The following is a 17,560-nucleotide window of genomic DNA, read 5'->3' as shown; positions in this document are numbered from 1 at the left end:
AATGAAAGGTTTCTGGGAAAAAAAACTTATTAAGTCACTTTGTGAGCATACATGCTGTCATTCATGCTTTGTTGTTCTTGTTAAAGAGCACAGGTGGAATAGATTTAATATAATTCTTAGGGACCCTAGAATTTTGGAATGGTAAAGAGCATTGGTCTCAACTTAGTCACCAACTGCATCAGTCTCTAACAAGAGAATCAGACTGTCCTTTGAAGTTTAAGTAAGGTATTGACTTCTTCCTAGATATGAACATAGTAGACAGCACCTTCTGATTTCAGGGTGTTTCAACTGCATTGAAAGTAGTTCTTTAATACCATCATTTTTCTTAGATCATGTGTATAGCTTGCTACAGATACTACAAAAGCATTTGCTGCTTCTCCTAACACTTCTGTGTTATGGAGACAGATTCCTTGAACCTTATGAATCAACCTCTGCTAGCTTGAAACTTCTGCAGCTTCCTTACCCTCTCCCAGCCTTTATAGAATTGAGGAGCGTTAGGGCCTTGCTTTGAATTAGACTTTGACATAAAGTGATATTGTGATTGGTTTGTCCTTTATCCAGACCACTGAAACTGTGTGTATCAGCATTACCACTGTTTCTGCCATCATTTGTGTGTTCCCTGGAGTAGTATTTTTAATTCCCTTCAAAAACTTTCACTTTGCTTCACAACTTTGCTGTTTGGCACAGGAGGCCTGCCTTTCAGTTTATTTCAGCTTTTGACATGCCTTCCTCAAAAAGCTTGATGATTTCTAGATTGTGATGTGTAATGGGTATTCACTTGAATACTTAGAGACCATTATAAGATTATTAATTGGCTTAAATTCAGTATTGTGCTCAGTGAATGAGGAAGCCCAGAGGGGAGAGGAAGATGAGAAAATGGCTGGTCAACTGAGCAGTCAGAATATTTATCAAAGTTTTCTGATTAATGTGAGCATGGCTTATGGTACCCCATAACAGCTGCAAAAGTAACCTCAAAGACCACACTGATCACAGATCATCATAGCAGATACAGTAGCAAAGTAATTGAAATGTGAGAACTACTAAAATGTGATAGACTTGTTCTGTGCAGCGTTGCCATAAATCTTAGATTTGTAAATAATATAGCATCTGCAAATTACAGGGGTGCAAAACACAGTAAAATGAGGTATGCCTGTATTCTTTTACAGGTTTGGGGAAATATACTAAAATTTAAAAATGAATTAATAGTTCAAATGATAAGTGAAAAACATCTTTGGTGATGATGTCTTGGGGTATTTGGAAAATTCAAGAGATTTTAATTAAAACCTGTTAGAATTTGGTGAGATGACTGAGTATGTCATAAATATATAAAAATTAATAATTTCTCTGTTCTGGCCAATGTTTTGGAGCAGAAATGGACAAAATGACAAACTCTAGCAGCAGAATTTCTGAAATAGAAAAATACATTTAACAATTTTGCTTTATAAAGAAATGCACATAAATTATTTTAAGAATATATAATAAGATATGAACAAATGAAAAAACATCTGATTTTGTTTTATTTTTGTAATTTGAAAGGGAGAAAGAGGAAAAGAAAATAAGACAGATTTCCCATTGGCTTGGTTTAGTCCCCAAATGTCCATAACAGCTAGGGCTGAGATATGCTGAAGCCAGGAGTCAGGAACATTTATTTATTTATTTATTTATTTATTAAAGATTTATTTTATTTATTTGAGAGGTAGAGTTACAAGCAATGAGAGGGAGAGACAGGTCTTCTCCGTTGGTTCACTCGCCAAATGGCTGCAACGGCTGGAGCTGCACCAATCTGAAGCCAGTTTCCCATTGGGTGCAGGGGCCCAAAGACTTGGGCCATTCTCCACTGCTCTCCCAGGCCACAGCAGAGAGCTGGATTGGAAGAGGAGCAGCCAGGACTAGAACCGGTGCCCATATGGGATGTCGGTGTTTCAGGCCAGGCAGAGGATTAACCCACTGCACCATAGTGCCAGCCCCAGGAGTCAGGAACTTAATCCAGTTGTCCCATGTGGGTGAAAAAAGTACTCTTCTTGAACCTGTTGTTTCTCAGAGTGAGTATTCACAGGAAGCCTGAATCTGAAGTGGAGCCCAGATTCAAACCCCAGCACTGCCTTTGTGGGATGTTAAGAGCCTCAAAAGCTTAACTAATAGGGCTAATGCCCATCCAGAAATACAATGGACTTACTGAATTCATGATGATATGATTTTATTGTGGGGAATTTTAAGTTTCCTTGTGTTTCGGATTTAAAATAGTTCATATGAAACAGTGTCTAGGAGTATGCATGAGAGTTACACAAAACAAGGGTAAGGGGCTGCTGTGGGGCATAACGAGTTAAGCCCTCAATGCCAGCATCTCACACGGTCGTAGATTTGAGAAGTGGCTGCTCCATGTCCTATCCCTCTCCTTGCTAATGCACCTGGGAAAGCAGAAGATGCCACAAATGCTTGGGCATCCACACTCACATAGGAGACTTGGAAGAAGCTCCTGGCTTTGGCTTGGCACAGCCCCTGCTGTTGTGGCCATTTGGGGAGTGAATGAAAGTTTGATCTCTGTCTTTCTCCCTCTCTCTTTGTAACTCTGCCTTTCAAGTAAATAAAAATAAATCTTTAAAACATATAAGCTGGAGGAAAGAACATACTTCCTCAGATTTCAAAATTATGTCAGCCTTGGGGATAGCTATAGGATAGTAATAATTGGATGTTGCATGTTTGTCATTAGTCAAAATATTAGAATCTTCTGTTCTCTATTTTCTGGACATAGTATATTAGGAATCCTTTTGATCATCTATTAAGGTACCTGCCTCGGTTTTCATTATCTTGTGTCACATCTAGGCATGGACAATAAGGTAAATCATCCTTTATAAAACCACTGTCTTTAGAATATGCTTAGAATGTGTTTGTACATACAGTCATGTTCACACAAACCAAGCTGTCTTTTACTGTGCTGTTTTTTGTTTTTGTTTTTTTCAATATAGGAAATGTATGAAGTTGCCAAGAAACTTTGTTCTTTTTGTGAAGGGCTTGTCCATGATGAACACCTTCAACACCAAGGCTGGGCTGCAATCATGGCCAATCTGGAAGACTGTACAAATTCGTACCAAAAGCTACTTTCCAAGTTTGAAAGTATTTATTCAAATTATCTGAAATCCATAGAAGACATCAAGTTAAAACTTACTCAGTATGTTTACCATTAAAGTGAATAATAAGATTTTTTTTGAAATGCCTTAGAAATTTATCAGTAGTTTTATTCACTCTGTAAGTTTCTTTCTTATAGAGTCCATATATTTATTGTAACTGACCATCTTTTTTGAGCCTTTTGTCATACTGCTCTATGGTTTGTTGTTTACGTACTTTCAAGGTTATAGTTAAAAGCTGTGGTCTTATTTACCATGTACTTTATGAGCCTCCCACATTTCTTTTTCTTGAGCTGTTTATTTATGAAAAAGGCTCAGAAGTCTTTGGGAATTATTCACAAAATCAAGAACTTTTACCTGTCTCTTGCCCAGTTTTAAAAAAAAAAGTTCAGGATGTAAAACATCAAATATATTATTATTATTACTATTTTGGTCAGGGAGAGTGGACAGTGAGAGAGAGAGAGACAGAGAGAAAGGTCTTCCTTTGCTGTTGGTTCACCCTCCAATGGCCGCTGTGGCCGGCGCACCATGCTGATCCAAAGCCAGGAGCCAGGTGCTTCTCCTGGTCTCCCATGGGTGCAGGGCCCAAGCACTTGGGCCATCCTCCACTGCACTCCCTGGCCACAGCAGAGAGCTGGCCTGGAAGAGGAGCAGCTGGGACAGAATCCGACCCCCTAACAGGGACTAGAACCCGGTGTGCTGGCGCCACAGGTGGAGGATTATCCTATTGAGCCGCAGCGCCGCCCAATATATTCTTTTTTTTTTACGATTTATTTATTTTATTTGAAAGAAAATTACACAGAGAGGAGAGGCAGAGAGAGAGAGGTGTTCCATCTGCTGGTTCTCTCCCCACATGGCCACAACAGCTGGAGCTGTGCCGATCTGAAGCCAGGAGCTTCTTCCGGGTCTCCCACGTGGGTGCAGGGGCCCAAGGACTTGGGCCATCTTCTACTGCTATCGCAGGCCATAGCAGGGAGCTGGATCGGAAGAGGAGCAGCCGGGAATAGAACCGGCGCCCATGTGGGATGCCAGCGCCTCAGGCAAGAGCGTTATCCTGCTGCGCCACAGCGCCGGCCCCCAAATATATTCTGATGGATATGAAAAAATTATCAAACAAGTATTGCATAATCAAGGAAGATTTTATATTCCCTTTGAGATATTGTCATCCTGATGCATGTTTGGGAAGACAGAAAAAATTCCAGTGTGTTTTAGAGTCTCATTTAGTTGACTTTTTACTTTGCAATGAAACACATCTAATTGCCATTGGTTCTTCTTAATAAAGAGCTGTTAATATAAAAAAAAAGCAATAATTCAACATGAATATTGCCATTTATTGTGTGTATGTGTCCACCCACATACCTCGAGTATTTTGTATTGTGTTTTTTGTTTTGGATTCTGTGGGGGTTTTTGTTTGTGTTTTACTTTGACCAGAATTAGAAGTAGGTTGCATATTATTTTTTTGACTGCTCGCCTTCTTGTTCTTGTATCTGTCCATTCTCCTCTCTTTTCCTTGCTTCCTCCCCTTTCTTTCTTTGCTTTCTTTCCTCCCTCCTTTTTTTTCCTTCCCTCTTCCTTTCCATTCCTCCATTGCAGGTAATCTCTTTGAGCTTTCTTTTCTATTGTGGATATTTTAGATAGATTTTGGCCTTAAACTGACCATGAAATCTTGGGAAAGAGAGACCCTTTTGAAATTTATGAAATGACTTTTCAAGTAACTTTTTCTGAAGAGTTCAATAAGCTATTTTAACTTAATGTAGGAACCTGCATTATTTTGTATATGATTTTATAAAAGTGAAATCTTAAGATTTTATAAAAAACCAAATCATCTGTAAATTTTCAGGGTTCTAGCCTAATCTTTACTGGGATTATTAATTTCATCTTGTACTTTATATATATCAGATATGTTTTGCTTCCTTACAGATTGTAGTATAAAGTACTACTATGGTAAATCTTTTTTTTGTAAATTTGAGTTTGTTATACTTAAGGTTTCATGAAACCCAGGGTCCATTTGTTTAGTATGATCTAGCCAGGTTTACTTTAGAGTATTTTAGTGTGTTAATGATACACTGTCTCTTCTAATGTAAACTTCTTTGACTAAACAGCAAGCTCCTGATACAATATAGAGGTGGTAATATTTACATGTGTGATAACAGAACATGATTAATTCAAATATGATAATTCCTTAAAAGAGGAATTTCATATTTTACTGACAGATCTTTTGTATTTTAAGTTTAGGAACTGCTGTTTCAGTAATGGCCAAGATTCCACTGTTGGAGTGCCTAACCAGACATAGTTACAGAGAATGTTTAGAAAGACTGGATTCTTTACCTGAACATGATGGCTCAGAAAAGGCGGAGATGAAAAGATCCACTGAACTGGTGCTCTCTCCTGATATGCCTAACAAATCCTCGTTAACCTCACTTCACAAGTCAGTGGAGCATGTATCTTCAGATACCACAGATGCTGAAAGTGGCAAAGAAATTAAAGAATCATGTCAAAGTCCCATCCAGCATGATGAAGCATCAATAGATGCTAAAGACAGTGATCTGCCTTTTTTTAATGTTTCATTATTAGACTGGATAAATGTTCAAGATAGACCTAATGATGTGGAGTCTTTGGTCAGGAAGTGCTTTGATTCTATGAGTAGGGTGAGTAATGGAAATTTGTTTCCTCTGTTTATTTTAAGTTATATTATCTATGTTTGCTAAAGATTTTATATGATGAGAGGTATTATGTTACAGCAGAAATAAAGTGCCTTGAAGTTGAACTTTTTAACCTAGGTCAAAACAGATTATGTAACTCATAAGTATATTTAAAGCTGACTAAATTTGTGAAGATTATTGGAAAATATATAAGTAAAATTTCTAGTGAAAGTAGAATGATATACTATACAGGTGTTAAGTGGTTAGTTCAATGAATAGCAACCACCAGAACAAGTAAAAACATAGGACAGCTGTCAGGAGAAGAATATTAATCTAACAAAAACACCATTGCAAAGTGCATTTATTATTTGATATAACCAAATCATACAATGTTAAGTGTTAAGTAAAATATAAGGCAATATACATAAACAAAATTTCTCAACATGTGATTTAGCTATTGTAGAGCAGATTTTTTTTTTTATATAATGGGTATTTGCAACTGATAAGTGTTGTACAGGCAATATTCTAAGTCATATTAACTAATTTTATTAACAATCATGTATTACAAATCAAAGTTTGTATTTTTTCCTCTCAGTAACCATGAAATATATCACAAACATTAGAGACATTGCTATACCTTATGAAAATAACAACATCCAAGTACTCAGTAATATGCTAATTTCCATTTTCCGTAGGTATAAAATTTTTTAAATTTTTTATTATTAAGCCATAGTATTGTTTCTTCTGGTTACATTAAATAAACAAAACCTATGACTCTTCTATGTTCTGCATTTAAGCATACAAACTCATGGCTAATCTCAGGTCCTATTCAGTCTATAACCCTGTCATTACTAAATCCTTTGGCACATTTTTTGTTTTGGTTGGGTTTTGTAGGGGGAAGTTTCTCAAGGATCCTTGGGCCACACTTTTAAATCCTCAAGTTAGGTTGGAAACACTTGTTACAAATATTGTCATAACTGGAATCAGTCTGTAAAAAGGTTTTTTTTTTTTTAAATACAATTTGCTTTTACAGATCATCACTTAAGCATAGCTTATTGCTTTATTGGCAGATAGCACTACTGATGTCAGATATCAAGTAGGTACTTCTCTGGGACAAATATTTGATAATTATATATACATCCCATACTCAGTCAATCTTAAATAAAAAAAGGCTTTTATTTTTATTTCAAAGGCAGAGTTACAGAGAGAGGGACAGAAGAGAGAAGAGGGGGAGAGAGGGAGAGGGAGGGAGGGAGGGAAAGATGGCCTTCCATTTTGGCCTCTCCCCGAAAGGTCCCACATATTGTGGGATGGGTGGGGCAATGGCATTCTTTGACAAGAAGCACCAGAGACAATTTTCAGTGAATATGTCCACTTTATTAAGGAGCAAGCACATCTTTTAAAGGTCAGGCAGAGGAGGCTTAGCTAATTTAGGGCAACACTAATTCTATAGGATAGAACTGATACTGGTGCCTCTATGCTTCTCCAATCAGCTTGAAAGTCATGTAGCTTTCCAGGTGGTCCTAATGGGCCTGGGCCACACCTGGGAGCTGTTTAGCTGATCTTGTCAACAGAAGGTGGGGGCCAGGGAAATGTGCCTGGGGCTCCTGCTGCCTGCCATCCAGGCTATGGGCTTGGCAGGCATACTCCCAGCTTGGTACAGGATCACCCACATTCCATCTGCTGTTTCACTTCCCAAAATGGCCACAACAGCTGGGGTTGGGCCAGGCCATAGCCAGGAGCTTGAAACTGCATCCAGGTCTCCCATGTAAGTTACAGGGGCTCAGAGACTTGAGTCATCTTTTGCTGTTTTCCCAGGCACTCTAGAGGGAGCTGTATAGAAAAAGGAGCACCTGAGACTTGAACCAACACCCATATGGGATGCTGGCATCATAGATGGTGGCTTAACCCATTGTACTACAATGCCAGCCCCCCAGGACAGTTTTTATTATTAAAAAACAAAAATCACAGTTCTGATCACAATCATATGCATAATTCTCCATTATCATAAATGGAATTTTTAGGCTACTAAAATGTCAATAGTTTCAACAGAAATATTTAATTCACTTTTAGCAATAATCTTTGCACTATGTATTACATACATCACTGCCCTGGCAAACATGTTTGAATTGAATGAAATGCTTATCTGTGGGATCTCATCAAAGAAACAGATACAGAAAGAATTAGGAAATGTAAATTGTCTAATGTTTTTGGTTTTATAATGACCAACAACTTACACCAGAAAAGCATGTGAGCTTTCTACACATCCCAGATGATTTGCTTCTCTAATCAATTAATAGATTTCAAAGAAAGAACCCTAGTGTAGCACCATGTGTCAGTTGTTGAAAATTTGGTGTTAATATGATTATGTTTTTTAAATGTCATCTACAAATTTAAAAAACCTTTGAAAAAATTTTGAGTTTTAATTGAAATGTAATAAATATTCAGTCCAGTGCTTTTAGAAAGTCATGTTACATAAATTGTGTTCAGTGAGTCATAAAATCCTCTTCTGTGTTTTATCAGTGCAGTTGTATCGTACTTTCAATAATTTGAAACACAAAAACATAATCAAGGCCATTGGTTTATCTTCTTTAAATCATTGTTTATATAGAATTGTAGTTTTGACTTTTTTGAAAATTTTAACCAATTATAGTAATCTCTTTTATCCTTTTATTTTTCTAATAATTTATAACCATGCTTTTGGTTGTATAGTACTACAGAATGAAAATACTTGCATATTAGACTCAATTCATACAAGTTACAGTTAAGATAATATTGTGCAAAATGAGTGTTCTGTTTATACTTAAATAATGGCTGTTTTAACTTTTTTAGGTGGTTTTAGCAGTGCTACTTCTTAACTCCATTTCATTGATCTTAAAAAAAAATAATACTCACCTTTTTTTTTTAATACGTTAATTTATTTGAGTGGGGGAGAGAGAGATCTCTTGATTTCAATGGTTCACTCCTCAAATGCCTGGGATGGCTTGGACTGGTCCTGGCCAAAACCTGGAACTCCATACAGGTTTCCCACCTGGGTGGCAGGGGCCCATGTGCTTGGACCACCTTCCATTGCTTTCTCAGGTGCATTAACATGGAGCTGGATTGGAAGTGCAGCAGCCAGAATTCCAAATGCACTCTGATATAGGATGTTGGCATCACCAAGCAGCAGCTTAACCTGCTGAGCCACCATACCTGGCCTCTCCACTTGATTCTTGATGTAGAATAGTTAAGTTTTCACTGTTTTTTTTTTTTTATTCTCTGTTTAAAAGTCACTATACATAAAATAAATTGTTGCAATGCTTTTGACTATGGAGATTAGAGAAGCTATCATGAAGTAGGTAGTATTTGACTGAAACCTTTAAACGGGGGCAGAGATAAACAATCTAGTATAGTTCAGGTATTCCTTACTTGAAGTCCTTGGGACAAGAAGTGTTTCAGAATTTGGATTTTTTTCAGATTTTGGAATATTTTAATGTATGCAATGAGATCTTGGAGGTGGCACCAAGTGTAACAGTGTAATTAGTTATGTTTTAATCTATATTTTATATCCATAACCTGAGGGTGATTGATATCGACATATGGCTATTAGCATGAAGTTATAGCCTGAGAATTTGTGAGATAGATCAGAGATTGATATGCTAGTGTAGAAATCATGTACAGTAGAGTAAAAGTGGGCAAAGAGCAAAGTCATTCTGGATCATTTACATGTATAAAATATTTATTTATTTGAGAGGCAGAGGGAGAGACAGGTTTTCCATCCTCTGCTTCACTCCCCAAATGGCTGCAATGGCCGGAGCTGCACCTCTCTGAAGCCATGAGCTTCTTCCGGGTCTCCCACTTGGGTTCAGGGGCCCAAGCACTTGGGCCATCTTGCACTGCTTTCCCAGGCCATAAGCAGAAAGCTGAGTTGGAAACGGAGCAGTTGGGACACCAACCGGTGCCCATGTGGGATGCAGGTGCTGCAGGCAGAGACAGCCTATTACACCATGGCTTCGGTCCCTGGATCATTTTAGTCACTGGAAAAGCATCCCAAGAGTAGTGCTGTAAAGAACCAGCAAAGTTAATGTTCTAAAGCCTGTATGGGTTTGTAAAAGTTGATCTGCTGTGCTAAATCCTCAAGCGAAGTAAGGATGTTGGTAATTTTTGCCAAATGGTTTTAATGGGAAATGTAGACCAAGTCAGCTAGTGTTTTTTTTTTTTTTTTAAGAGAAAAGAAGAAGTACTGAAAAATTTCTTTAGATTCTATGAATTCCAGCAAATCTGTAAAACTGAAGAATTAGAAAGTGTGACTGATTATAGAAATTCCCTGAGAGAGAGAACAAGAATACAAACATTTTATATTTGGTTCCAGGAAGAACCAGGCTTAGTTTAAATGAACAAGTTGCTAAGCTTTAGAAATTGGATTGATTGGAGAATGAGTTTTAGTCAGTATGTCTGCTGTATTTCATAAGAAGAATTTGAAAGTAACATTTTCTGAGGCAAGTTGAGGATCAGTTACATATTATGGCATTGGTGGAAATGTGTGATTCATGGAAGTATATTCTAAATTATTTATTGTATTCCATAGTGATGTTTTAGGTTCATTTATCTTGTTGTTAAATGTTGTAAAAATGTGACTTAGATTTTCCATGCTTTTGCTTTTCTATGTCTTTTATCACTTTTATTTCTCTGAAACTGTGTGTCAAAATAAAATATTTTTAAGCTATTTCAACAAAATTGTACTCATATGTGTCTCCTTGTCATTTAGCTTGATCCAAGAATTATTCGACCATTTATAGCAGAATGCCATCAAACAATTGCCAAACTTGATAATCAGAATATGAAAGCTATTAAAGGGCTTGAAGATCGACTGTATGCCCTGGACCAGATGATCGCTAGCTGTGGCCGGCTGGTGAATGAACAGAAAGAACTTGCTCAGGTACTTCTTTCAGATTTCTCTCAAGAAAATAAATTTGTAATTACAAGTATTTTATGTGCTATGGCAATTTGGTATGTTCCATGTTTTTTCTTCATTCTTGAATGTTGACACTTTGTTACTGTGTTGTCTCTGTGTAATAAAGGCATGTTCTTAGTGGTTGGAGTGGTTAAAGTGAACTCAAGCATTGTATAAATGAAACCTGAAAGATACGTTATGAAACTACTACTTGCTACTAACTGCAGGGGAAAGAACAGCTTAAAAATATATTTTCACCTTACTTGAAAGACAAGGGTTGGGGGTGAGGTGTGATCAAGAGAAAAAGAGAGAGAAAACAGAGAGAAGTCTTCCATTTACTGGGCTAGGATGAAGCCCAGTAGAGTCTAGAGTCCAATCCTTATTTCCCAGGTGAGTTGCAAAAACAGGAACCCAGGTTCTTGAGTCTTCATTGTACATAAAGAGGGAGCTGTGTCTGTGGCAGGCACTCCAGTATGGGATGTCGGTATCCCATTTGGTATCTTAACTATGAAGTCAAATGCTTGCCCTTCTACTCTTCTTTAGAGTATGATAAAAGCAGTTATGGTATTAAATGTTGGAGTGCTTTTGCTCTCTCAAAAAAGATAAAAATGACAAGTGAAATCAGAAGACACAAGGAAAATATGAAATCTTAAAGGATTTACTAGTTGTTACTTCTTATGTTTAATTTTTATTCTTCCAAGGGCTCTACTGTCAAAATAGATTTATAATCAAAAGAATGTGATGGAATAACAAAGAGTTCTGTGCTTGCACATTTCCCTTTAAGCTAGTGTCTTTAATTTGTGACATCTTCTAGGCATTATGGCAAAATAACCCATAGGTAAACAGTTGAATTTCATAAGCAGATTCTGACACATGTTCTTGGTTAACTTTCTGCTAATATTTTACCTCTAAATACATATACTTTTTCATCAAACATCCATCTTTGATGTAGTCACAGCTGATATGTTAGAAGTTGTTCAGTGTTATTTCAGTGACAAATTCAGTTGTTTGAAAAATTTCTGTAAAATCACTTTGATTTTCTGGAAACCCTTAGTTTATTTTCAGATTTTTCTGTTGCCTCACTTGCTTTTCCTTTTCAGTGATTCTAGTGTTATATTTTTCAACACATCCTTTCAGTTTACACATTTACTGTATTTTCCATTCTTTTGTCTGTCTGTGCCTTAATGAAGTTATTTGACTTGTCTCACCATTCTGCCTTTTTTTTTTTTTTTTTAAGATTTATTTATTTGAAAGGCAGAGTTCAGAGAGAGAGAAAGAGATCTTCCATCTGCTGGTTCACTCCTCAGTGTCCACACCCGCTAGAGCTTGTTGGTTATGAAGCCATTAGCCAGCAGCTTCTGGGTATCCCACGTGGGTGCAGGGGCTCAAGAACTTCAGCCATCTTCTGCTGCTTTCCCAGTCACATTAGCAGGAAGCTGGATTGGAAGTGGAGCAGCTGGGTTTCAAAGTAGCACCTGTATGGGATGCCAGCATTGCAGGCAGTGGCTTCACCTGCTACGCCACAACACTGGCCACTTGTCTCATCATTTTTTTTTTTTTTTAATAGTTGTTTTGGAGCAGGTGTTTGGCTTAGTCCTTCCTTCCTCCCCCTCCCTCCCCTCCTCCCCCTCCCTCCCCTCCTCCCCTCCTCCCCTCCTCCCCCTCCTCCCCCTCCCTCCCTCCCTTCCTTCCTTCCTTCCTTCCTTCCTTTATTTGAAAGAGTTACAGAGAGAGGTAGAGAGATCTTACATCCGTTGGTTCACTCCCCAGATGGGCGCAATGGCTAGAGGGAGCCAGGAGCCAGGATCTTCCTCGAGGTTTCGCACGTTGGGTGCAGAGGTCCAAGGACTTGGGCCATCCTCCACTGCTTTCCCAGGCCATAGCAGAGAGCTGGATCTGGAAGAAGAGCAGCTGGGACTAGAACCAGCAAGCACATGGGATGCCGGCGCTTCAGGCCAGGGCATTAACCTGCTGTGCCACAGTGCCAGCCCCTTGTCTCATCATTCTGATTCATTTTTCACCATTGACTAGTTGTAATTTACTGTGTGTTGATTTGTTCAGCTCTACAATTCCATTGTGCATCATTTGTTTATACAATTTCAGATTTTTGACCAAACTATTGATCCTTATTGATCCTCTCTTTGAACAAATAATGCTCTTACTAATTTAAAAGTCTCTTGTCTGTTAACTTCATTATCCTTACCTATGGGTCTGTTTATATTTTCTGCTGTTTGTTACCAGCTTTAACTCATGTAGTCTTTCCTTTTTCATGTGACTGTGTTTGGTAGGAGAAACTAAAGAACTATTATGAGGCCAAAGATAATTTTCTCCCAGAGAGAGTGTGTTTTGGGGATGTGCTAGGAACAGTTAATTATCTTAAATCATTTTAATCCAGTTTTAGAGATTTAGATTAATTGAAGTTGGTAGTTCTGGTTTTTGCCATGATCAGTCTACTTGTCATTTATGCTGCTTTTTATAATGTAGCTTTTTTTTTTAATTTTTATTTTTTGACAGACAGAGTTAGTGAGAGAGAGAGACAGAGAGAAAGGTCTTCCTTCCATTGGTTCACCCCTGAAATGGCCGCTACGGCTGGTGCGCTGTGCCAGTCCGAAGCCAGGAGCCAGGTGCTTCCTCCTGGTCTCCCATGGGGTGCAGGGCCCAAGCACTTGGGCCATCCTCCACTGCCTTCCCGGGCCACAGCAGAGAGCTGGACTGGAAGAGGAGCAGCTGGGACAGAACCGGAACCCCAACCGGCACTAGAACCCGGGGTACCGGCACCACAGGCAGAGGATTACCTAGTGAGCCACAGCGCCAGCCATAATGTAGCTTTTAAAGATCCAAATGTGATGTATGTTCCATTGTCCTTTCCCTTGACTGACTGGCTATGATCCCCGTGTGCTTCCCCCTCTCCTGCTTCATCTGGAAATCAGGACTGTTAAGTATTTATTCTTTGCTTTGCTAGCTTCCTGCCTTACCTCTCAGTTTGTTTTACTTCCCTCCATTCCCTTTGATCTTCCCATTTCCTTTCACTTTTTCCTTAGAGAGAGAGAGATTGGTTTTCCATCTGCTGGTTCACTCCCCAAATGACTGCTGGTGCTGGGTCAAGCTGAAGGTAGGAGACAGGAACTCTCTCCTCATGTCCCATATGGGTGGGCAGGAGCCAAAGCACCTGTATCATCTTCAGCTGCTTATCTAGGTACATGGATAGAGAGCAAATGTTTATCATAGCTGTTTAGATACTGCTTGGGATGTCCACATCCATATTGGAGTGCCTGGTCCCAACTGCTCCAATTCTCATCAACCTTAGTTCCAGTATGCTCCCTGGGAGACAGCATTAATTGCTTATGGTACTTGGGACTCTGTCACACACTGGGAAGACCTGAATTGAGTTGCCTGCTCCTGGTTTCAGTATGGTCTAGGCCTCACTATTGGAGACATTTGGGAAGTGAACAGTGTATGGGTGATCTCTGTCTCTTCTACCATTGAAATAAAATAAAAATAAAAAACTCATGGAACATCCCTCCCACTTTTCTCATGAAAATTACAACACTGATTTTTTTTTTGTGATCATAGAGCATCATGTTTAAATGTCTTTCTCTTCTAAATCATTTACATTTTTTGTTAATGTTTGAAACTATAGTATTCCATGAAAGTTAACTTCTGGATTACATTATCAAAACTGGAAATATTTTTTATTTATATTTAAAGATTTCTCTTTTTATTTGAAAGGCAGGGTGACAGAGGTAAAGGGAAATACATATATATAGAGAGATTTTTTTTGCTGGTTGTAACATCTTAGGCTGGTCCGGTTCAAAGCCAGGAATCCAGAACTCCAATCTGGTCTCCCATGTAAGAGACAGAGATTTAGTAATGATTTAGTTCAAGTGGACCAAATGATATTGAATACCCCTATAAAAGTAAATGAGTAGGCTGGTGCCTTGGCTCACTAGGCTACTCCTCCACCTGTGGTGCCGGCACCCCAGGTTCTAGTCCCAGTTGGGGTGCTGGATTCTGTCCCTGTTGCTCCTCTTCCAGTCCAGCTCTCTCTCAGTGGCCCGGGAGGGCAGTGGCGGATGGCCCAAGTGCTTGGGCCCTGCACCCACATGGGAGACCGGAAGGAGGCACCTGGCTCCTAGCTTTGAATTGGTGCAGCACACCGGCCGTGGCGGCCATTTTGGGGGTGAACCAACGGAAGGAAGACCTTTCTCTCTGTCTCTCTCTCTCTCTCTCTCACTGTGAATAAACAAAAAAAAAGTAAATGAGTTAACAATAGAGGATTATAAAATTATTCCCACCAATAATAAGGTATAGTCAGGGGGTTGCCTAATGATGAAGCTACATGCTGAGAAATACATCATTAAGTAATTACATTGTCTTATGAACATTATAGAGTGCAGTTACACAAACCCAGATCTTAACAGACTAAACCACTCAGTTGGCCTCTTGAGGCAATCAAGGTGTGAATAAAAGCAAGATTTGTGATACTAGTATAACAGCATGCTGTTTCATAATTACCTTTTTTTGTAATGATTGGGAGGAGTACAAGCTAAAATATCCATTGAAACTGTAATATATTAAATATATACATCAGTAACATGGTCCTTTATTATCTTGATCAACTGTTATGTACAGTGCCTAATTTTATGTACTGTATTTTCTGTATTACTTGCTGCATTGTAGGTTTGTTTATACCAGATCCACCAAAAGTTGTGAGTGATGTGTTGTACTGTGATGTTAGGAATGCTGTGGCATCAGAAGCCAATAGATGTTTTTCAGTTCTATTTTAATCGTAGTGGACCACCATCATATGTACATATATGTCTTTATGGGTATATGACTGTATACTATAAAATTGTCATGTAACGATAAGAGGGTAGCTTGGGAAAATATAGTCTTAAATTAACTGCAGATGGTAATTAGCTATCTGTAAATGCTTCAAGGGTGGTTATTTTTCAGTGGTCATATTTTATTTATGCTCTAACTGATCTGTGGTTTAGTTGGAGTAGATGCATAGGCTCTTGTTCTAATTCAGCTATTAAGTCTGTTCGTGGGTAAGCTTTTTCATCTTCTTGGTCCTCATTTACCCTAGTTGGAAAAAGGAAACAAAGTTAGGTAACCGTAGTTTCAGGATCTGTTATATTATTTAGGAAAAAAAAAACAAAACAAAACAGGATCTTGAAATCTTGTTTGAAATTGAATAGTTCTGTTTAACATAAGGACTTAGGTGAACATTCATGTTGTTTTTCAGGAGATAAAATTAATGTTTTTTAAAATATCTTTTGTCAAAGGGATTTTTAGCTAATCAGATGAGAGCAGAAAACTTGAAGGATGCATCTGTATTACCTGATTTGTGCCTGAGTCATGCAAATCAGTTGATGATTATGTTGCAAAATCATAGAAAACTGTTGGATATTAAACAGAAGTGCACCACTGCCAAACAAGAACTAGCTAATAATCTACATGTTAGACTGAAGTAAGTAGTTCAATTATATTTGAGTTGGATATATTGAGTTGATGTTTTATTTCTCCCAAGTGATGGGATGATTTTCTCTTTCCAGTATATTGAAATATTTGATGATTAATTTCGGGATTGTACTGTTTTTTATGTAGCCTGTTTGTCTTGGTAGTTTCTTAACTTTACTAGTAAGGAATTATTTTACCAATTGTGGATTTTGAAAATAATGAATTTCATTCTATAGGTGGTGTTGTTTTGTAATGCTTCATGCTGATCAAGATGGAGAGAAATTACAAGCCTTGCTCCGCCTTGTAATAGAGCTGTTAGAGAGAGTTAAAATTGTTGAAGCTCTCAGTACAGTTCCTCAGATGTACTGCTTAGCTGTTGTTGAGGTTGTAAGGAGAAAAATGTTCATAAAACACTACAGGGAGGTATGCAAGTTGAATTCTATTTTAATTTCTACATTTACTTTGTGATTCAGTATAGATTATAATGATGTTTTCCTCTTCTAGTGGGCTGGTGCTTTAGTCAAAGATGGAAAACAATTATATGAAGCTGAAAAGTCAAAAAGGGAATCCTTTGGGAAATTATTTAGTAAGTGTTCTTCTGTAATAGCTTTCTTTTTAATGGAAGCAGATGTTTTTATTTCATAGACATGAATTATTTAAATCATTATATTCTGACCATTAATTATCATTGAAATTTAGAGAAACATTGCTTTTAAAACTTATGGAATTAAATCTGATAAATTTTCAATGTAAAGTATTGTAAAATTTTAGTTTACATTTTGAAAAAAAGACAAATGTTTTTTGCATTAAACAAAGTGCTAAAGTGGTTGTATTGTTAATTTCTTTATACAGGGAAATCTTTTTTAAGAAATCGTCTGTTTAGGGGATTGGACTCCTGGCCACCTTCTTTTTGTGTATGTATTTATTTCCTAATCATGACTAAGTTTTTTATTTTATTTTATTTTATTTTATTTTATTTAATGAACATAAATTTCCAAAGTATAGCTTATGGATAACAATAGCTACCCCCCCATAACCTCCCTCCCACCCACAACACTCCCCTCTCCCACTCCCTCTCCCCTTCCATTCACATCAAGATTAATTTTAAATTATCTTTATATACAGAAGATCAATTTAGCATATATTAAGTAAAGATTTCAACAGTTTGCACCCACACAGAAACACAAAGTGCAAAATACTATTTGAGTACTAGTTAAAGCATTAATTAAACACCTAAGAGTAATTGTGTATTAATTACAGAGTTCAACCAATAGTTTTAAGTAGAACATAAAAAATATGAAAAGGGTAAAGTATTAAGTTCTTTTTTTTCTCTTTTTTTTTTTTGGTTTGTTATATAGTTATTTTTTTTATTTAATAAATGTGAATTTACAAAGTGC

At 37.6% G+C, this 17,560-nt stretch overlaps 1 protein-coding gene across 6 annotated transcripts in view; it reads left to right on the top strand.

Annotated features, from left to right (window-relative positions):
• RB1CC1 (RB1 inducible coiled-coil 1) overlaps positions 1-17,560 on the top strand; it is a 102,621-nt gene that overhangs the window by 38,409 nt on the left and 46,652 nt on the right. For all 6 annotated transcript variants that reach the window (XR_011389989.1, XR_011389988.1, XM_051843730.2 and 3 more), the window contains exons 6-12: positions 2,967-3,169; positions 5,356-5,773; positions 10,515-10,685; positions 15,989-16,173; positions 16,400-16,586; positions 16,668-16,749; positions 17,016-17,077. Coding sequence is in view for 4 of the 6 variants with exons in the window: in XM_051843730.2 (XP_051699690.1) it covers positions 2,967-3,169; positions 5,356-5,773; positions 10,515-10,685; positions 15,989-16,173; positions 16,400-16,586; positions 16,668-16,749; positions 17,016-17,077 (1,308 nt within the window). In the remaining 2 variants the exon portion in view is untranslated. The remainder of the gene's footprint in view (positions 1-2,966; positions 3,170-5,355; positions 5,774-10,514; positions 10,686-15,988; positions 16,174-16,399; positions 16,587-16,667; positions 16,750-17,015; positions 17,078-17,560) is intronic.

Source organism: Oryctolagus cuniculus, chromosome 6 (genome assembly GCF_964237555.1).
Source record: "Oryctolagus cuniculus chromosome 6, mOryCun1.1, whole genome shotgun sequence".
Taxonomy (NCBI): domain Eukaryota; kingdom Metazoa; phylum Chordata; class Mammalia; order Lagomorpha; family Leporidae; genus Oryctolagus; species Oryctolagus cuniculus.
The sequence above is the reverse complement of the archived record's forward strand: the minus strand, read 5'-3'. Positions and strand labels throughout refer to the sequence as shown.